The sequence below is a fragment of the Chelonoidis abingdonii genome, chromosome 15 (genome assembly GCF_003597395.2).
Source record: "Chelonoidis abingdonii isolate Lonesome George chromosome 15, CheloAbing_2.0, whole genome shotgun sequence".
Classification (NCBI taxonomy): domain Eukaryota; kingdom Metazoa; phylum Chordata; order Testudines; family Testudinidae; genus Chelonoidis; species Chelonoidis abingdonii.
Genome location: NC_133783.1, coordinates 25,727,088 through 25,749,009, shown reverse-complemented (window position 1 = coordinate 25,749,009; position 21,922 = coordinate 25,727,088). Strand labels below are relative to the sequence as shown.

At 43.2% G+C, this 21,922-nt stretch overlaps 2 protein-coding genes and 1 long non-coding RNA gene across 5 annotated transcripts in view; 1 reads left to right on the top strand and 2 right to left on the bottom strand.

Moving 5' to 3' along the window:
• Positions 1-2,389, bottom strand: part of TYSND1 (trypsin like peroxisomal matrix peptidase 1) — a 33,783-nt gene extending 31,394 nt beyond the window's left edge. For both annotated transcript variants that reach the window (XM_032783295.2, XM_032783294.2), the window contains exon 1: positions 706-2,389. In XM_032783295.2, coding sequence (XP_032639186.1) covers positions 706-1,868 — 1,163 coding nt within the window. In that variant the 5' untranslated portion in view covers positions 1,869-2,389. The remainder of the gene's footprint in view (positions 1-705) is intronic.
• LOC116826526 (uncharacterized) lies at positions 2,071-11,673 on the top strand. Its single transcript, XR_004374090.1, has 3 exons — positions 2,071-2,146; positions 3,455-3,549; positions 11,522-11,673. It is a non-coding gene; the product is annotated as an uncharacterized LOC116826526 (long non-coding RNA).
• SAR1A (secretion associated Ras related GTPase 1A) lies at positions 8,878-21,795 on the bottom strand. Of its 2 annotated transcripts, none has more exons than XM_032783312.2 (7): positions 21,710-21,795; positions 19,708-19,782; positions 15,557-15,676; positions 14,160-14,225; positions 11,681-11,784; positions 10,915-11,046; positions 8,878-10,065 (listed from the first exon to the last, which is right to left on the bottom strand). In XM_032783312.2, the coding sequence occupies exons 2-7, from the start codon at positions 19,763-19,765 to the stop codon at positions 9,949-9,951; spliced, it is 597 nt and encodes a 198-aa protein (XP_032639203.1). In that variant the 5' UTR covers positions 19,766-19,782; positions 21,710-21,795; the 3' UTR covers positions 8,878-9,948. The 2 variants fall into 2 exon arrangements, with proteins under 2 accessions (XP_032639203.1, XP_032639202.1); XM_032783311.2 differs by having other exon boundaries at positions 21,618-21,745.
• Positions 21,796-21,922: the final 127 nt, after the last annotated feature.

Sequence of the window (21,922 nt, the reverse complement as noted above, 5' to 3'; positions counted from 1 at the left end):
TAACATGTAAAGCCAAGTGGATTTTTGAATATAGTATCTCTTCACACATCAGGCTAAAATATGTGATCAGGTGAGAACCATGTTGATAAACACCAGGGACAGACTGACAGTAATTTTAATTCATAGAACATATTTGACCTCTGGAAAACCTATAAAAAGGATGCAGAGGATAGTGATGTAAGTGTTTGATACCTTATCAAATGCAGAGGTTGCCAAGCTAATTTGCAGCAGCCTCATCAGCAAAGTGCAGAGGCCTCAGACAACCATCATATCTGGTCAAAGGGCAGTCATGAGTGATGCGTGATAGTGTCTGCCTTTGACACATCCAAATGTGAGATCCTCTCATTGGCCCCAGGTTCGGAGGCTGTCTGCACACTGACCCTAGCCCATACTGTACAGGTTCAGAAAGGGCCACGAATGGCATGGCAAATCAATGTTGGGTATACATGTGGTTGGGTCAGTTAGTGTTTGATATGGAACACACTGGCCATTTCACACTTATTATCCAGAACTGCCAGGTTGCTCAAATATTTGAATGGCAGTGTTTGTTAGGAGATGCAGAAGAGTTTTATTAGAAACTTCAAAGCAGTCATTTAAGGAAGAGGCTATAGGCTGCAGTGTATGGCACTTCAAAGATTATTGCATTACCACATTAATTGCATTGTCCTACTTACTATTAAACAAAAAACAAGAATCAAGACTTACTTTTTGGGGCTGTGCTGTACCCTTACACAGACATCCGAGGCATCATTTACCACATGTCGACAGGTCAACACTAGCCTTGAACTGACCAGCACTCCAGATCCCCAGACTTGACCACACTCCACCAACACCACTGCAGGCAGGAGATACTGCGCGGGACCAGGGCTGACTGCCATCTTCCCAACAGGCTTAGCAACCAATTGCACATGAGGCCACCAGGTTTTCACAGAACTTCTAGACCCAACCCAGGCACTCCTGACATTCTCCAGAATATGGCCAATTGAACAAACCAACGTCAATCCAACCCATTCATTGGCCTTCCAACAAAGTGGAGCCACAATTATTCCAACCAAATTAAAACCATCTTCAGAGCAGGTAAAGACCCCTCCTCCTTCGGTGCCAGGCAAGCAACGAGCATCAGTCAGAATAAGGACATTGCCTTTTCCAGCTAGGTTACTCACTATCCCTTTACTAAGGGTGTTAATGAAAATGTCTGGGCAAAATGACCCAAAAGGGGAACCACAGGCAAACAGCGTGTCACCTTTCCTCAATGACTCTGCCAGCACACAGCTCACTTGAACTATACCAGGTGAGTTGAGGTCTGGGATTTCCAGCAAGGCAAACCAATGCAGATAGTGCGAATCATCCAAGAGTGTCCCATGCTCCTGCTCATCTTCACTCCTACAGAAATGCCACTGCTCAGCACATGTGAAGACTTTGGAGAAGGCGTCCTGGAACTCTGGGCAGGGCACCATCATAAGGAGCTTGGCCTCATACTGCGTGAGGGTGCCAAGAGATCCCTGTTGGTTGGAAAGGGGATTGAACCCCAGAGCTAGGCTGCAGGCCCCTAAATCTTTACCCAACACACCCTTACCATTCCCTTTGCTTCTACTTTCTGCAGCCCAGAGAACCTGGATCTGAATATCTGGGGAGAAGCTGTTTGCCAGCAGGACGCTGCACTGGGACCAGTTACCTTGCTTTGCTGCTATCACCTCCTCCAAGAGGAAAGGAGAGAAGATGGCTCCATGGCACAGCACAATCCCTGGACTCTGGCTCAAGATGATCCCACTACAGCTCCAGGATCCCTGGGCTGGGGTCCCCACGGAATTCCCACATGCACTGGAAGCACTAATAACACAGCAAGCCCTGTCCCCAGACAGCACCATTATCTCAGTCCCAAGCTTGGACACTGAAGCTACCTGCAAGGACTAGACCCCTCCCCCCAAGGCAGAGACGGAAGGAGTAACCGCAGCCTCCCCTGCAGAGGCGCGGGTGGCGTCTGCGTGGGCCAGGGCGCTGGGGAGGTCACTAGGCAGCAACAGCGCCCGCTACGAGCGGAGATGGGAGCGCCGGAGGGGCGGCGTGCGGGCTACACAGAAGCGACAGCCCCGCCCGCGTGAGCAGAGGAACTAGACGCCCCACAGCGGGGGCGCTGCGGAAGCAGGTACCAGAGCCCCAGGCGCAGGGACTGTCCGGGCCGGGGGCTCACACAGGGCAGGCAGGTTGCGGCACGAGAACCGGGACCTCTGCAGCCCTCCCCAGTCACTCGGGGGGTAGCGCCCGCCCTGTAACCCCGCGGCCGGAGAGCAAATGTGCCAGCCTCATTAGCTCCACCCTCTACCCACGTGAGCCCCAAGGGTTTCATTTTATTGGCCACCCTGTCCGCGAGCCAGCGGGGATTGGTCGGCGTGACTCAGGCTCCTACGCTGCGGGTGGCTGCTCCGGGCCTAACTCTGCGCTGGGCCCTGGCGAGCGCATGTGGGGGCCCTGCGTGAGGCGGGGCGGGGCGAGTGTCCGCGGGAGGCCACCCCTGGCGGCGCGGTGCCTGCTGGGAGCCGACAGAGCCATTCGCCGGCTGCTCAGGGCCGCCCCTCTCCGCGCATTGCAGCGTGGCGCCTGGCTCCGCCTCCACGGGGCGCCGTCCCGGTTTCAGCGTGGCGCGGGCGGCGGCGCCGAGCTGCGCGGACGTCGGGCCACGGGCTGCTGAAGGGCGCGAATTGCCGGGGAGGGGCGAGTACCGCGTGATACAAGGGGAGCCAAGTGCGGGCTGCGGTTGAGAGCCTGGCTCCCCCTGCCGTGCAGCAGCCAGCAGGGGGCCAGGAACAAGCTTTTGAGCTTCACACCACTCCTGAGAACTCTGTGAAGGTGGAAAGTTTGTGTCTTCCACCAACAGACCACGGGCCAGTAAAACACTACCTCACACTCCTCGGCTCTCTGGGCGCTCGTGTGACCCACATACACATCCCACCCATGCCAAAATCTTAGCAAGATTCTGACCTCAACAATCTGTGGCATTGAGTTCCAGTCTAATCCAGGGGTCCCCAACACAGTACCAGTGGGTACCATGGCGCCTGCCGGGGCATGTAAGTGCACCCACGTGCTAGCCGGCGAGTGAGCATCTGCTGAAATGCTGCTGAGAAGCAGCATCCAGAGGCATCGCTGCTGAAATGCTGCCGATTTTCAGTGGCAACGCCTCTGGATGCTGCTGCTGCTTGGCGGCATTTTGGCCACGACGCCTGTTGCCGTTGCCACTTGGCAGCATTTTGGCAGATGCCCATCCACCGCCACGGTCCTCCGTGGCTCATAGTCTGGCATCCGCCAGACAAAAAAGGTTGGGGACCACTGGTACTATATGTTCCTTTTGTCAGGTTTACTTTTCCCACTTCTTGTTTGTATTGGTTGGTGCCTTGTTTTTGCATCCTGAGGGTAACATTTCCTTTTTTTAAAAGCTGCTGAAAATATTTCCTTCTAGGGAAGGTGTACCAGATGGACTGACTCTTAACATACGGAATAAGAATAAAGACCCTGATCCTGCAAACACTTAAGGGAAAGAAGTTAAGTGAGTAGGTCAGTAGACTGATATTTTGTGACCTTTAAATAGTCAATGTTTTGCATGTTATACTGAGTGGGCAAGTCAGTATTCCACCCTGGTCCCAGGGCCTGCCAGGGATATTAGTTAGCAGCTCCTTCATGGAGCCATGAGCACAGGTGTGTACTTGCTTAGCACAGTTCATCCCCCCTCCCCAACACCTGTCCCATCTCCAGCATGAGGGGGACCCTGGTGGCACATATCTATCTCAAGTGAACCAGGTTGCAGCCCCTTTTCTGGTTTTTACACAACCTTCTCGTTTGGTTCTGGCTGAACTTTTCCTCATACTTTTACTTATGCACACACCATTCGTGGCCCCATGAAGTCATGAGACCTCCTTGTCAGCCTCCTGCTGGTGCTGGCCAAGGTGGCCATCTATTCCACCAGGAGGATGGTGATGGCAAGGTGCTCAGTGACCGTGGGGCCTATTTCTGCTCCTCTCTTGGTTCACATATCTGTGCAGAGTTGCTTCAGACCACCTCCACTGGCTCCATAGGCACCTTTGAGAAGCAGTGGGTGCTGTCCACGGTTCTTTGTTAGGTGTGCCCTCCTAGATCCCTTATTTTGAACCTTTGACTATCACTCCTGATCCACTTTGTCATTAGTTGTCCCCAACCTTGTTTGAGCCCTGGGTTCAGTAGCTCCACCCCTTAGGCTGGGGGAGATGCCCCCCACAACTCAATAGGTATACCTAACTCCATCTGGCTCCTCACACGCAACTTGAAAAATTTACTAAACACCTTAGTAACCAGAGGATTAAACTGATGAGGGGTCCCTCCTCCAAAGGTAACACTCAAGTGGAATAACCAAGCCCCTGGCCAACAAAAAAACTACAGCAAGCAGTAGCTGAACAATGATTATTGATGGCAGGGGGGAAATTAATGCAGTCTCAGTTACTGAAGAGTGTTGATATTGCTAGAATCGTGGAGGAGCATTGAATAAATACTTACTAATCACATTCTTTCAGGAAGTGATGTTATTTTCCTCTTTTCCATCCCTTTCTATCTCAATAAAGAGCTCTGCTCCTACCTTGGTGCATGAAACTCAGTGAACATGTTTCTCTCGCTATTATTAGCATACTTCATATAATATTTCAAGGGCTAGAATTAGAGTTCTAGTCTAAAAATATACCAAACTACATAATTTTAAAAGGCTTTAAGATGCTTGCTATTGAGAGTATATTTGAGGCAGTCACATTGTTTGCCATTACAAAGGCTTCCCTCTGCTAGATTTTTGTGCGTGTGCATGCAGCTACACCCATGTAAATCTGTGTAAACACAGAACCAGTATGACTTGACTAGCCTTCAAACCAGGTAATCTGCACCAGTGTAAGTAATTTTATACCAGTGCAGTGGGTGTAGGCTATGGGTTTTCACTAGCGAGGTGGATGAAAATAGCATAAACAGGCCCCAAGCATTAATTCCCACTAATCCAGAAGAGCTTGCTTTTTTATCATATTACTGTGGGATTCTCACCCTCTGCTGCCTCTTCTAAAAGTTTGAATAAATGTTAAGGAAATATTAGTACATGACACTTGTAGTAGGGAAGCTTTTTGTAAGATCTTGAGTTGTGAAACCTTTAAAAGTCTCAGCACAGACTAAAGCATAGGGTTACTGCTATCTCCAGAGCAGGACTAGCCAGACATTTTCAATCCACTACAGAACATAGAGGCAGAGGTCTTACTACACTGCCAGTTTTTCCCAGTACAACACAATCTGCAAGCTTCCTTTTGTATTCACCATCTTGCCAAGCCTCGAGAAGCCACAGTGTAACAGAGCTCTTGCTTAGCCAGGAGTCAGCTTGCAACCTGAGCTCACAGGCGATACCAAGATGGGAACAAATCAGACCCAAATCTCTTGAACATGTCACTAGATAACTGCATTCTCTTTTTATTTTATTTTAAAATGCCTTGAGAACATTAGTTGTAATATATTACTTGATCGGGACTTAATAAAAAACCTGGAATATTTTAATGTTTCAGTGAGAGAGAAAAAAAATCTAGAAGACACCAAGACTGAAAGTTAGCAAGTTAGAAGAAATGCACATTGTCTAGCTTCTGGGTAGAGCACTAAGTGAAGGGAGAGCAGTAAAATGATGAGAATTTGTTCATTTTCTTCCTCTTCACCAATAATTAGCCTTCCATAGGCAGAATTTATGGTCTGGCAAAACTAGATAAAGAGTTTGTTGTTTACAAAAAAACACATTCAAATGTGTTTATACAAGTCTACATACATTTGAGGGATGTAAACTCCACATGAAAAGAATTTGCATAATAAGAGAAATAGAAGCAGGAGAAATAAAGTCAAGCAAACCTATCTTGCAATCACTCTCAAAGGAAGTGGAAGCCACACTGCTGGCCTATTTAGAAGTAGATAACTAAATACAAATACTGAACCATCTGTACTATCAAGAAGATGGAGTAGGAGCAGTAGTTGAATCAGGTATGGAAAATCTCTCTTATTTACATTGCTTTCATTTTACATTGGTGAAGTCTTACTAAGTCAGGGAATTCTTTTAATAAATATATTTAAGACAGGAAGCTGGTGAATTTTACTGCTCATGAGAGTGACAGACTAATACCACAGAGTCATGTACAATACAGACAGGTTCTGTATAAGCTACCAACAGAGATCTGGTATTGCACCACAATTCTCACACAAAGTGTTTGTTAGTCCAATCATGACCATTTGTGCAACCATTTTGCACTATGTACACTGTACCTTTGAATCATTTCACTGGCCTATGCTTTTTCCAACCCATCCTCTTCCCCATTCTGTGTTTTCATTTCGCTTTCTAAGCTTCATTCTTAGGAGGTCCTTTGGTCTCATACTCATCTTTATGCCTTTTCGAACCATGGCCACGCTTCAAGCATCCTTCCAGTGGAGAATGCATCTTCTCCTATAAGATCTTTACAAAGCCATCATAACTGACCTCCCAATAGCACTGTTCCCAGCCAGGTTTGAACAATTACCTAATTTGTCTAGAGTTAAAACGTAAGTTCCAACATCCTCATTTGCATTCTGTTGCATCTGAAGTGAGTTTTTTTACCCACAAAAGCTTATGCCCAAATAAATCTGTTAGTCTTTAAGGTGCCACCTTGTTGATTCTGTAAAGTGTTATTTACATCTGACATTCTTTAATGATTTGAGCCTAGATATTCCCATCTGATTTTCTCACCTTTGGACTGGCAAGAGTCTTGTGCACTAGGATTCCTATTCCCTAATGTGACTTTCACATGAGTTTACCAAAGTCTTCAGTTTTTCCAGTCTCCACATTCCCACAAACAGTTTTATAATCCCACATGCAGTCTTCCTCACCATTTTATAGAGAATGCCAGAACCCAATCATCCAGTCTGGACTTTTTTTTTTTTCATTAAAAAAACTTTAATAAAATGCTCTGGATACAGATGAACTTCCTTTGCAAAAATATGCATGATTTCACTTTTCCAGGAATAATAGAGTAAGTGCTTTGCTAAAAGACTGAAGAATTATCTAGATACACTATCTGTACCCAAATTTCTGAAATATATAGAACTTCACAGCAATACATTTCAGGGAACAATATTTATCTACAGGCGCGCAGAACAGATGAGTGTTATTTACTGTTGTTCCCTTTCTCCGGTGGTGGGCACACCACTTTCACAGAAGGCTTTGCTATGTAAGGGTACTAACTTTCTAAATAGTTTCTAAACACTAAGAATAGAACGGCAGCACACAGTTACAGATAATCAGAGTTGCCAGGTCTTATGCTGATCAGTAGGAGCTAGCCCAAAATCAACCACTCTTATTCATGAGCCAAGTATAAGTTGACCCTAGATTCTGATGGTAACACTGCAGTGTTTGTGACTGAGCAACAAAATCAGCAGTCTTCAGCTGGTTAGTGGAATCACTGTAGTGAAGGCCAAGTTCATGACATTGTCTTCACACCAAATTAATGAACACTCTAACCTTGATGTTGGTTTCTGAACAAGATTGAAAGACACTTCATTCAAACCGTTTTAACAGCTGTGAAGTGATAAGCACACCCCATAGAGGCCTCATTTCTGTGACCCTGATTGGTGTACAGCCTAATGGGGACACATCACAGCAAATTAGAATGTTAATCTTATAATCTAAAAGGCAGGCAAATAGATCCTCTAACACCAGTGCTTCTTAAAGTTGGGCCACAGCTTGTTCAGGGAAAGCCCCTGGCAGCCCAGGTCGGTTTGTTTACCTGCGCGTCTGCAGGTTTGGCTGATCGCGGCTCCCACTGCCCGCGGTTCACCGCTCCAGGTCAATGGGGGCTGTGGGAAGGGCAGCCAACACATCCCTCGACCTGTACCGCTTCCTGCAGCCCCCATGAGCCTGGGACAGCAAACCGTGGCCAGTGAGAGCCGTGATCGTGGACGAGGCAGGTAAACAAACTGGCCCGGACCGCCAGGGGCTTTCCCTGAACAAGCAGTGGACCGGCTTTGAGAAGCACTGCTCTATACCCTAGGAAGAGTCAACCTTCTATCAGTTCCCCTCCTTTTCAGCAAATCTGCCATTCCTTAAAAATCTTTGCCCATAGAAGGCTCAGCTTAACTTAGAACCAAACACTCATTTATTGAAATATAAGGGTTATATGTTTCTATGCCAGTATCAGAAGAACATATGTACATTTTTGCAGCAGTTAGCCTTTTTCTGGTTGTAAAACTGAATTCATACCTGACACATGGCAGTATTAGATGCTACTGTTCAGTACTCTACAGTTACATTTACATAAGAGATTCCAACACTTACCCTAGAAAAATGTGGCTTCCGACACTCCAGTGAATGGCTGATGACGCTAGGTCAAAATGACAAACTCAGCATAAGTATAAACAGATTATCTAATGTTCACTACCACCACTTGTGGAAAAGGCAATCAGCTGCCAAAAAGAAAGATTGGGGATAAATTATTGAACTAGTACTCAAAGTTCCTCTTTCCCTCATTGGGAGTAACAGGTGTTGGTATAGGGAATTAAGTGTTAGGCCATCTTTGAGCTGAATCTATTCTCCACTTTACAGTAGTATAACGGTATCTCGTGGGGATTAATCAGAATAATGTCAGTGGGACAAGAATCAACAGGGTTTAAGATCTAACATTTGTTTTACTTCCCATTCATATATAACTTTTCCATGAACTATTGGGTGTGTGAGAGGTTCTGGCAGGCAAGTATACACAAGCTGTTCTCAGGCCTTACATTGCATAGTGTCACAATAAGAGTCTTCACTCTCCCCTACTGATGAAGGGTACTTTCCAGTTATGAAAGCTTGAATAAGTTTCAACTAAGTATCACCACCCCTTGTAGAGGAAGATATGTCTTTATTTTATTTAACTGAAAAGGAGGAGCTCTAGACAGTAATGAAACTTCAGACAAAGTCTGTTAAGTATAAAAAGAAGCTGGTGCAGTCTACATGAACAACCTTATCAGATGCAAATGCTGAACACACATGCTACAACAACAAAATAACATGATTTTTAGTTATAAAACAGTGGAACCCTGCAACAAAGAACATCCTACATTCTAGAGTGAGAACCCAATAAACCTAATCCACCACAGCAGAAAGACTGCTGATGGGAAACTGAACAAGACAGCTACACTGTCCCTTTCGTAGCATCACCACTTTAGGAGGCTGAGACTGGAAACTGCATTCAAACACCTAAGCATGAAGCAGCAACAGAACGGACGTGCTTGTGTGCGTCCTCTCTCAACTAAAATCCCTGTAATTAAAGAAGCTTCATTGCACAAGTCAGTCCCAACAGCATCCTCTTCATGATCACCCAATGTGATACAGCACAACCATCCTATAGACCAGTTAAGCCCAAATTTATGTTTATTTAGGACTTTAATATCATGATACGTGGTTCATTAATTTGGGAAATATCTAAATACCATTAAATAGATTTTAAAAAACCCTAATAGACTCTGGACCAAACAAGATAAATGTTAAACCAAAAAGTTCGAAGGGACACTGCTTACATTAACACTTTTTTTAAAAAATATAATTGCTTTCTTTAAGTCAATTAGCCACAGTGGTGAGACGTATTCTCTTTTTCAAGTGTTGCAGTACAGCGTGCAGAGTTTTGGATTCCAGATCACACCAGCCCCATTGTAACTGAAAGCCATGGGTTCTGTGGGAAACAATGGCAACTGAAAGGGACAACTTGCACCAGCGTGCAGAATTGTGTTATCTCCCAGTCATGTGGAAAAGAGTTGTGTCACCACTGTGCAACAGGATAGTTGAAAACCAGGAGTCTCTTGATCAATGCCAGTGTGTGGCAGGAGAGCCTTCCACATTCTAATAGAAAAGTCCATAAGGAAGCTGTGAACAGGATCAGTCCAGAGGAGTAAAACTCTATATCTGTCCAAATATCAGTCAATGTACTGTGATAGCCAACGAAAGCCTTCGCCATAGCCTTGTCTCTTCAACACGCTGCACATGAACACTTCCATGGGGCGTGTGTTCAGGTCCTTCAGTGGCACATTTCCCTGGGGAATCAAGAAAATAGAAAGAAGTCAGAATTGCAACAAGCACTGAGTATGTAGGTGCAAGAAGGTGCAGTTTTTTTATCCTTACCAAATGGTAACCCAGAAGTCAAATGCTGGACTAGCAAGATTTTCCTACTGAAATTTCACTTACCAGTCATACAGACATCTCTTTAGTTTTATTTTACAGTCTTTATACAGCCTTTTAAAGTTAGTTGTCCATAATTGCATCTCAACAGCTGCTCCTACAGACCTAACAGCCAGACTATAGTGAACCAAGAGACTTAGATAGGCAGTTGAACAATAGGACATTGAAAGCACAGAACTCAAATTCTGTTTTTAAGTGAGAACATCTGGGCAACTATTTTGATATAGCAGTTGTACAAATTAATTAATGTTAAAATTGAAATATAAGATGCATAGCGTGCAGAAACTCTATAGTGCACCCAAAGTGTATTCTTGCATTTTCCACTATATAGTTTAGTATTTGTGTTTAATCATCTTTTTAACATGGCTGTGAAAGAAAGCTCAGTCATTTCTAGCAAAGCAAAAAAGCAAGGATGCCTAAGAAAAGGGTAGAGTTAGGTGAACAGTACAAAAAGCTTCCAAATGGACAAACTACTACAATCTTTCAGAAATATCATGTCTGTACCAAGTCTTAAATATCCAGACAGTTCCTATTAACACTCTGGTATTTTTAATATCTTTCAAATAATTTTTGGACAGAATCACCTGGTTAACAAATCTTGATGTGCATTCTTGGTAACACGTAAAATAATTTATTCAAAAAATTCCATTTTAGCTCCCCATGACCTTATTAATAGCCAAAGGCTCAAACTCTTTTCATCTTACCTTTCCTGTGGTCTGTCCATAAAGCCCAAAAATCTCCCGCAGTTTCTCCTCACTGATGGCCTCTGGTCTGTCAATTTTATTACCCAAGATAAGGATTGGCACATTGGATATTGTTTCATCTGTCATTAGTGCCTACAGGCAAAACACAAGTGTTAACATGATGCTCTATAAAAATCTGTTATCTGTAGTGACCTTTTATTTCTTTGCTTCAAATCAGAACTGGCAACAATTTAAAATGATCTTTTGATGTTATCGCACTTTGAAGAGGAAAAAATTCCTCAGAAGTGAGTACAAACCTTGTAACAGTTCATTGAAGAGAGCTACTGTGTAAAGTACACTGGCTCTTTAAAATGATCAGAAGACTTTTTAAATACATATTAAGCCTATGAGAGCATGCAAATTTTCAGCCAATTTTTAAATCTATGCTGGTATATGTAGTAAAATTATGAATTGTTTCTGTGGCTTGACAATAGTTAAATTAAGAATGGCCTTATTAGTTTAATTCTCCATCTCAAACAACCAGTTATTAGAATTTAGGATGCTGCTTTTTCTTTTTTTTTTTTTTTTAAATGCAAAGGGCTTTAACCAAGTCAATTTTTTTTTGAAGGGAGGAAGGGAAGAAGATTATAATGCTTGGAAGATCTCTCTCAGGGGCCAAGATATTATTGTATGTTAAGTTCTAGCCCACTTGAAGCTGGAGAAAATTTGCATTTGTAAAGCCAGGACATAGCTCCTGCATGGAAAAAACTACAAATTGGAAACGTACATTAAGCTCAACTTTAGACTCCATGAGACGTGAATGATCAGCACAATCCACCAGAAAGACAATCCCATTAATTGCTGGCAGGTAATTCTTCCAAACCCGGCGTGCTAGAATAGAAAAGAACAAACATCCCTGTAAAAACCCCGCTTTGAGGGGACAGCAGGCCCACATACAGGAAAAGAAGCAAGAATGATTTGTTTAAAAGTTTAAATACTTCAGATGAGCAGTTGAATTGAAGCCAGTGACTTATATTAATTGTCAGTTCTATCTCCTTTACCAGCAAAAGAAATCAGACCTTTCTGCAGGCTTCTCACACTATTTTTGAACTTTTTTTTTGTTGATGAGCCACTTGAGTGCAACAGTAGTTTAACTCATTTTTGTATTATTCAAAAGCGACAAATCTGTTCTGCTCAGGTTCTTATACCAAGCCCATTGCCACGGTATGATATCAGCCTTAGAGGACTGCTTAGACCAGGGGTTCTCAAACTGGGGGTCAGGACCCCTTAGAGGGATGCGAGGTTATTACATGGTGGGGGGCGCTGCGAACTGTGAGGCTCCACCCCAAACCCCACTTTGCCTCCAGGACATGTAATGGTATTAAATATATTTAAAAGTGTTTTTAATTAATAAGGGAGGTGGGGGCCGCACTCAGAGGCTTGCTATGTGAAAGGGGTCACCAATACAAAAATTTGAGAACCACTGGCTTAGATCATGGGTTAAAGGTGACATGCAAGAAGAAAACTGGGCTTTTGACTTTTTCTTTGAGGTCTAAGATGTCTGGAAGGTTTTTCTAAACATTAGAAGGCCAGGGCTTGCTCGACCTGGAGAATTAGTAAAATGGTGACCTATCCCAGAGTTGAGACACAAAGCTGAGAAACCAAGGCGGAAGAGATTTTTGACAGGTTATTTAAAAATAAACAATACTAGAAGCCTATTTGATTTCAATTACTAATGAACATTTTGGAGAAGAGGAGAAGTCTTAAGAATTCAACATCCCATCCAGTTCAATTAAGATGCAAGTCCTCATGATACCGATAAGTTTCACAGAAGATCCTTCACCAAAAGACAAATCAATCCAAATTTGACATTCCTGATATTTGTAAGGCAAAAGAATCAGAAAAAGCTTTCAGTATAACTGTCATAAATGGATAGGTAAGGTAAGGGTTAAGTTTCTTTTACCTGAAAAGGGTAACCGAACACCTGACCAGAGGACCAATCAGAGAACTGGATTGTTTAAAGTCAGGGGCGGGAATTTGTATACTCGGGGTCTTTGTTGTTTTCTTAGCTATGAGGAAACAAGTCTTCTTCTAATTCTCTCCTAATACTTCTTCTAAACATCTGTAAGTACCCAGGAACCGCAAAGTAATTCAGCTATGATGGTCTTTGGGGTGTATTTACCTGTATGTTAATTTGTTGTGCTGGTTTAATTGGGCTATCTTTTAAATCAGACTGTTTCTTTATATTTTCTTATAAGCAAGAGCCTGTATTGAGTTTCTTAATGCAAGATGATTGTTTTATATTTTCTTTCTTTTTTTCTATAAAGTTTTCTTGTTAAACCTTGTGAAAGTTCTTTTCCTAGGGAGGCAAAGGGAAAAGCCAGGCGGAGGGCTATTTTCCTATTTGGGTCCAGGGAAAGAGCAGACTACGGGGAAAGAGACGAAGAATTCTCTCTGTTCTCTGGTGGTTACAGTTTTTCCCTCGTTCCTGGAGCAAGGGGGGTGGCAGAGCCCAGCTGTGGGTATTTTGCATCTCCATTGTCCTGAGGGAAGCAGAAAAGCTGGTTTCTTGGGTCACACAGGTTAGCCGCGAGGCAAGCCTGATAAGGAGGGGGAAGGGGTTATTTTCCCTGCTTTTAGCATCCAAGGGATTGGGAATCTGGGTGTCCCACCAAGGGAGGGTTGGGGACACCAGAGGGAGGAAAGGGGGGATCAGGCCCCATAGATTAATTCCTGATCTGGTGGCAGCGAGAATATCCAAGCTGGTAGTGAGCTTGGGGGAGTTTCAGGTAAGCCCCCAAACTTTGGACGCAAAAGTCCAGGTTTGGGACAGGACCAGACTGGTGGACACTAAAGTCCAGGTCTGGGACTGGACGGCTAGATTACCACAATAACCTCTAATGTTCTAAAAAACAAATAAAGGTCAACTTTATGTAAAGAGTCCCTTGTAAACCACCTTTAGGAAGCTTCATTGTGGTTCTATGCACATGTAAGCCATCTATGGCAAGAGAGATTTAGGGCAGAAGCATACTGAAAGATAAACCAAGATTTATCTGCTACAGTAAATGAAATCTAAGTTAATCAGAGTGATTAACTTTACATATAAATAAATATTACCCAATTCTAAAAGTTAAAATAAAAGAGACCATAGTTACTGCTCTCCCATATATTTTCCTTAAGACGGCTAAAGTTTAGTATAATTATTAGTGTCAGCATGAACTGCAACACTTTTCTGTCCCCTAGTTCTGAAAGAAGCCCGTTCTTACCTTGCTCGTGTCCACCAAGATCAAAAGTTGTGAAAGTCATTCCGGCAATAGTCAGCTCTTCTGATGCTAAAAAAGGAGGAATAAAGTTTTGAGTTATCTGAACTGCAGCCATTATCACATCCACCATATTTTACTGTACCTATCAACAATACTGTAGAATAAATATAAAAATCAAAGAATTAGAGTTAGTTTAAGTTTAAGGAAATATACATGTGTTGTAAAGATATGCCCTGACTAGCAAGTAGAAGGAAGGCCTTGAAAACAATGAGTTATAAGGCCAAAAGGAATAAAGTAGGGAAGATTTCTGGTTCAAAGAATGACTAATGAAACAAGAAGTTCCTAAAAAGAAAGCCTCTGACTGACAGGGGTGACTGCAGGTGGTTTTCAATATAACAAAAAGAACCTGTCTTAAAAAGAGCCACCATGGACCTTCCCACCCCACATACCAGTGTTATCTCTATGTGAGCCTAGGTGAAATGAAACAGTTGTTGGAGGCGAAGAGATAAGGAGGAAGGACCTCGGGAAGAAGGACATTGTAAATCTTATTTGAATTAAAATAAAAAATGAGGGTGAACTGTCTCAAACTAGTTATTAGCTAAAGTGGCAATTGGCTATGATATCATTAGTTTGCTGAAGAGTATAAAAAGTTATGAATTTGAGGTTCTGTGTCAGAACCCACCTGATCATGCTGGAGCACACCAGGATGAGACGGTTTTCCCTAGGTTTTGCCTATTTGTAAGTATATTGCTCAGTATACTTTTTTTTTTTTTTTAAAACTGTTTCGGTGTAGTGATTGCTTATTTTTAGGCTGTTGGACATGTTTAGAGCAACTATTAAATACCATTTGGCCTTTGGACTTAATGAAGAATTTATGGTTAAACTGATGTTTGGTGGTTTTCTATATTATTAATATTAATAATTTCAAATAATTTCAGCAACCATACACAGAATGGTATGAGCGACCTATTACATAAAGGATGAAGCCACTGTAGATACAAGTCATTTCATAGGATCATTAAAATGGGAAAGGAGTTGCTCTTTTCCCAGGGTACATCCTGATTAGTCTCTAGACATGAATTTTATATTTAAACTAGAAAAGCAATTATGCTTAAAATAAGCTTGTGTTAACTCAACTGAGTCAGTCTTCTGAATTCACTTCATATAGTTTAACTGATGTTTCATTACAAGTCTTACTCAAATTTAATTTCACCTTAAGAGACAGACACTACCCAAAAGTCCTCAAGGTTAGTTTTAAAAATCTAAGTCAGTCTCTAAAGATGAAAACTATTAGGGCATTTTTCATCATTACAGCTCAATATCCAGTTGCATGAGTGATTTTGATGAGGAAAATCCAATGAACAACAGACTCAATAAAATCAGATCACTGGATAACTTACTTGGATGTTGCGTAGGGACATGTTGACCCAATCTGTCATCTTTGAGCATGTGCAGAAGAGTGGTTTTACCAGCATTGTCCAAGCCCAAAAACACTAGTTTTCCAGATTTCTTGTACAATCCTAGAAGTGAAAAGAAAATTCAACAGGTTTACATTTGCTCTAATGCAGAAATATGATCTAATATAGATATTAAATAGTGCAGTGGTATCACATAATCCACACCCTCCAAAAACAAGTGTAAAACATTACCCATAAACCCTCAGCACAGGAACACAACACTGGGAAATGAACCTATGGTTTTGGGAAGGTAGAGCAAAGTGTTAATTATGAGTCTGACAGTGTTTTCTAAACCAGTTTTGGCTTCCCCGCAACAAAAACTCATTTCTGTACGGACCTTCAAGCTTTTCCTGAAAGCCATTTTCATATCTATGGAATACATGACAAACTGAAGAGAATGATGCTACATCAAGTCTATGTGTAACTAGGTCCTGTTATAAAATAGAGCAGAAGAAACCAATCCTTAGATGTAATGGGTTAAAAATTAATCTGCCGTTCAAGACATTTAAAAGTGGAATTACAATTTTACCCACAAGGATGTCAAACTGTAAATGGGCTCATCTAGGGGAAGACAACGACAATATGAAACAGAACAAAGTAATGAGAATGCTATTTAGATTGTGTAAATATAAAAAGAGCTTTAAAAATCCACTTCTAAGTGTGAATCTTTCCTGGGTGAGTGTCATTTTCTGCAGCATCTAAGCTTTCATTTTTAAAAGTTTTCCTGGAACTTGTTTGTGAAGGTATCCTTCCAAATGTGAACCGATGGAATAAAACCTTTTCAAATCTGCACCAATCCAGAATTCCCACCAGTGTTAAAGAAAAGGGGGATGTGGCTGTCAATGATAGGGGTGGATAGCAACCAGGGTTTTCTGACATTAGGAATAAGCAGCCCCTGGGACTATTCATCCACCCCCACTGAAGAGGGCTTCCCCACAGCCATCTAACACAGGTCTCCACATAGAGGTGGGACCTCACTGATACTACCATGTCACCTCAATGAAAGTCTCTGTGCACGGGCACACTTGCCATTCCAGCAAATCGCTGGAGTGGAGACATAAGAAAGACCACTCCCACAGAGCCCTCAGCTGGAATAGCAGGAGGGGTCTCCTCACAGAATTCTCCACACCCCCAATGAAAGAGCCATCTTCTAGAATGGTAGACAAAGGGCCCGCCACTATACTGCTCCCCAGTTTGGAGCCAGCTGGAGTCAGGATCAGAGGGTAGCTCTGTCTGTGGTGAGCTTTCCTCCCACTTCAGCAAAGCACCAGGCACAGGGCCACGATAAACTGATTTATCCAGACGGTTGTGCATTATTAATTTATTGGCAAAGGTAGCAATAACATTGTTCTATTTGGACCCAATCAGCATCAATTTGGGGTATGCTGGGTCTAGTGTGTAGATATACAGTTGAGCTCAGTTCAACTAGCAAGTCGTACGTCATGGGCCCCAGTATTTGGTGGGAGAATCTAACTAACAGGATGCTGGACAGGAGAAGACATGGCTTGGGTTGCTGGAGTATGCTGGCCTGGCAATTCTGGCAGGTACTGGATAAATTTTTCAAGCCTTGTTAGTAAGAGTTAAGTAACTAGATAGTAGGAAATAGAAAAGATATAGTTCTAGGGAAAGCACGAAAGTAAATTGAAAAGACTGGAAATAAATTTGAAAACAATTGTGGAGATGTGCTCAGAGTGGTTATCAATGGTTCAATAGCAAACTAGGAGGATATACTTTGTAGGTCTCGCAAAGGTCTGTCTGGTACTAGTCAATATTTTTATTAATGACTTACATAATGGGGTGAAGAATATGTTTATAACATTTGTAGATAATAGCGACGTGGGAGGGGTTGCAAGCACTTTGGAGCACAGGATTCAAAATGACCTTGATAAATTGGAAAATTGATCTGAAATCCACAAAATGAAATTAAATAAAGAGAAGTGCAAAGTACCACACTTAGGAAGGACATATCAAATACACAAATACGAAATGGGGAATAACTGGCTCAGTGGTAGTACTTCACAAGAGGATCTAGCAGTATGAGTGGCTCACAAATTGACTGTGAGCCAACAAAATGAAATTGCAAAAAAGGCTAATATTCTGAGACATGTATTAACAGGAGTGTCGTACGTTGTACACACAACAAGGTAATTGTCCCACTCCACCACACTGGTGAGGACTTTACTGGATTATGATGTCCAGTTTTGGGCACCACATTTTAAGAAAGATGTGAACAAACGGGAGACAGTCCACAAAAATGAGAGGATAGGACAGAGAAGAGCAGCCAAAACGATAAAATGTTTTGAAATATCTACCTATGAGGATAAAAAAACTGGGTATGTTTATTCTTGAGAAAAGAAGACTGCAGGGGGGAGGGGTGGACTTGATGATAGCCTTCCACTACATTAAGGGCTGTTATACAGAGGAAAGTGATCAATTATTCTGCACATCCACTGAAGGTAAGACAAGTAGTAATCAGCTTAGTCTGCAAGAAGGAAGATTTAGGTTAGATATTGGGAAAAATTCTCTAATATTTAGGCAATAGAATAGGCTGCCAATGGAGTTTGCGGAATTTCCATCGCTGGAAGTTTTTAAGACCAGGTGAAACAAATGCCTCTCAGGGATGGTCTGGGTCAGGGGTGGCCAAACCATGGCCACATGCGGCTTTTCAGAAATTAATATGCGGCTCAGGCTACAGGCACCAACTTTTCAATGTGCTGGACAGTGCTCACTGCTCAACCCCTGGCTCTACCAGAGGCCCTGCCCCCACTCCACCCCTTCCTTCCCCCTCCCCTGAGCCTGCCATGCCCTCACTCCTCCCCCCCCTCAACCCTCAAGAGCCTACTGCATGCCACGAAAAAGCTGATCGCTGATCGGGAGGTGCAGGGAGGGAGGGGGAGGCACTGATTGGCAGGGCTGCTGGTGGGTGGGAGGCGCTGGGAGGGGAGGGGAGCTGATGAAGGGATGCTGACATATTACTGTGGCTCTTTGGCATTGTTGATTTGGTAAATTCTGGTTCCTTCTCAGGCTCAAGTTGGCCACCCGGTCTAGGTATTGCTGGTCCTGTCTCAGCACAGGAGGCTGGATCAGATGAACTCTTGAGTTTCCTTCAAGCCCTACATTTCTGTGATTCTATGTTTAACTTGTAAACCAGAAGGACTAGAGTGAGACATGAGTTCTCTTCCTAAGTAGGCCACAGATTTCCCTGAAACACTACGGGAAGATCACCGAACCTTTGTGCCTTAAATTTTGTCCATAAAACCCAGATAAAGAGCTACCCAGACAATCAGGAGGATTAGAGAATTGTTTAAAAAATACCAAAGAAGGAGAGAGTATCTTCATTATAAACTGCATCAGATTATTGCACAGCTGTACAGTATGAGGCAGGGCTCACCAAATAAAGGGGAAGGAATGTTTTATAGGTCTTACATTTTTAAAAATTCAACTGTGGATCAAGCTACTCTTATTACTTAGGTACTTTGTAAATGAAGGTAAAAGGAACTAATCCTACCACCATCATCTCACCAGTACTGTTTGCTATTATACCAAGAGAGAAAACCCTAATGAACTAATACATTCAGTAAGGGTGTCAACTATACTAAAAAAAAGGTACATCTGTTTAAACTGAAGAAGTGGGGCTTCTTACCCACAAAAATGTATGCCCAAATAAATCTGTTAGTCTTTAAGGTGCCATCGGATTCCTTGTTTTTTTGTTTAAATTGTTTTTTCAGCTAGATTTTAATTTGATCCAGTGAAAAGATTTAATGTAGATAAACCATTTTTAACCAGGATTAAACTGGTCTGAATAATGAACAGGAGTACTTGTGGCACCATAGAGACTAAAAAAATGTATTTGAGCATAAGCTATCGAAAGTACTACTGTTCTTTTTGCGGATATAGACTAACACAGCTGCTACTCTGAAAACTGGTCTGAATGTATCCTGTGTTGGTAAATTACCAAATTAAACTAATTGAAGCAACAATTACACTTGCTTGTGTGTCTGTTTAGCATTTGCACTGATTTAATCAGAATGATTTAAAATCTATTTAGTTAAACAAACTTTTGTTTGATGGTAAATACACACTTGAAATATTACCTAAAAACTGCAGCACGCTGCTGAAGCCATTGTAAATCCATTCAAAAATGAAAGACATTGTTGACGATTAGTTGCCTGCAAGCAAACAAACATGAGACATTTATGGGTAAAAACCTTAATCCCCCTATACCAGCAAGATTCGTTGGTAGTAGGGATGGGCAAAATAAGTGGTAACTGACTGGTCAAATAACCTTAAGAATGAACAAATATTTTAAAGCATTAAATTATTAGAACCATAACAGCAGCAAAAAAATAAAACTTTATAGATTCCAAAAGGTTTAGCCTTAGACAAATACTCATGACTAGTTACAAAGTTACTTAACTGAGTTATTTTATCTCAAAAATGTGAAAATCAAGTTCTTAAAAAGAAAAGAATGACACCACAATATAATCAGAAAGCTAGACTGCCTCCTACATCAGGGTATTCTTGCTATAACTTGACTGGTCATTTCACTCACTGATTTATTGACATTATTTGACTGGCATGCTAAGCCAAGTTGATAGCATACTTGCCTCTCCACCAGAAGGCCGAATTCAGATTTGTAACCCAACTATTACTGGTGTTGAAAGAGGGTGTCTGATGCCTGGTCCCTATTTTGAGTGGATGTTAAAGATCTCTGGAAATTTTCAAACATTTCAAAAAATCTCATTTTAGGTTAATATGTCCTCTTCCACAAACAGGTTCTAAGACTGCATGCATTACCAATTGCTTGCACTCCAGCGGCTATATGTAACAGAGGAGTTAGTGTACTAACAGTCTGCGGGCATTTTAGAATGCAGCACTGCATGGAACATCCCACTAACTTCTACAATAACTGCTCACTTCTAGCTTCTTCCTGAATTATACTTATGTAACTACCTCTCTTAACTATCATGCTCACTACCACACTTTCTTTGGTGCAGTTATAAACTGCATGTCTCTGTTTTGGTCATACACAATGTAAATGGTTTCAGAAATCCATGAGACCAATTTTTGTAAAACTGTGTTGGCTGACTTCGGAGTACATAAAGAGTTCACCCTCTTGTTTCAACAGCAGTCAAAATGAAAATGAAATGCAAATTAACTCCCCAGTCAGGGTTCTCCTTTTCAAAAGTTAAAATGCAACTCAACAGTAAAAACAATGCTTAGCAAAAGATCAAATATTACAAGGGGAGCTGCAGGTTTATTGGCTGCACCAAGACACACTTAATGCTTTCAACTGGTCTTGTTTAGTCCTACCTCATTATGCTTTTGGTGCTTGCAAGTCAGCAGTGATTTTTAAGTATCAGTCAAACGAGGAATGTTTTAAAAAAAACCTACTGTTGCTATAAGTTCGACTGTGGCTGAAGGTTAGCTCAGCTCATTTACAGTGACAAAAAAACAAACAAAAAAAACCACAGAAGGAACAAATCCTTCTGTAAATAAATGTAACATAATAAGTATTATTCTCAAACACAGGCGGCCGAGGAGAACGTTGAAATCCTGCGTGAGGATACGGAAATTAGACTGGGGTGAGGTGCCTGCCAAGGGGTCAAGCTCCCACACGGCACCTGGCCATGCCCTCACCCACGTCCAGTTCCCTGACAATCGGGCGGCCCTACCTAAGTGCCTGCGGCTCAAGCTGGACTGACTGTCCCGTTCCGCCCGGCGTGACAGCACCCGGGGGCTGGCGGGAGCGGACACCCCGCTGCCCCTACCCACAAGCCCAGGCCGGGGGGAGAGAGCGCACAGCGCACGGAGAAAGTCCCAGACACCGGCCCTGCTGAAGGGCTGGACTCGCTCACTCGCGCTGGAGCCCCCGCCGCGCGCGTAGCGGCTCCCACCCAAACCGACTGCGTGTCACTCGGCTCCCCTCCCCCCGCCGGGCCCGACCGCGGCCCAGTGCCCCCTCCCCGGGCTCCGGCCGCCGCCCTGCCCGGCCGCCCCTCACCTCCCCCCGCCGCAGCAGCCGCTCGCGGCTCTTCTCCCTGTGGCTGACCCGGGCTGCGGTCCCTCGACAGGCGTCAGCCCCCACTCACTTACTCGGCAGCCGCCAGCTACACGCCGGAAATACGTAGCACCTCTTCCACCGGCAGCTTCCGGGGGATGAGTCCGCCGCGCTGGCTGGCGTGCGCTGCGTGCGGCCGCGGCGTGGTGACGTGTCACGGCTCGAGCCCCGGATTGGAGTCTTGCCCCAGCCGCCTGGAGCGGTTCCTCTGGGCTACCATTGTATACGGTCAGTGCCCCGGCGCTGGG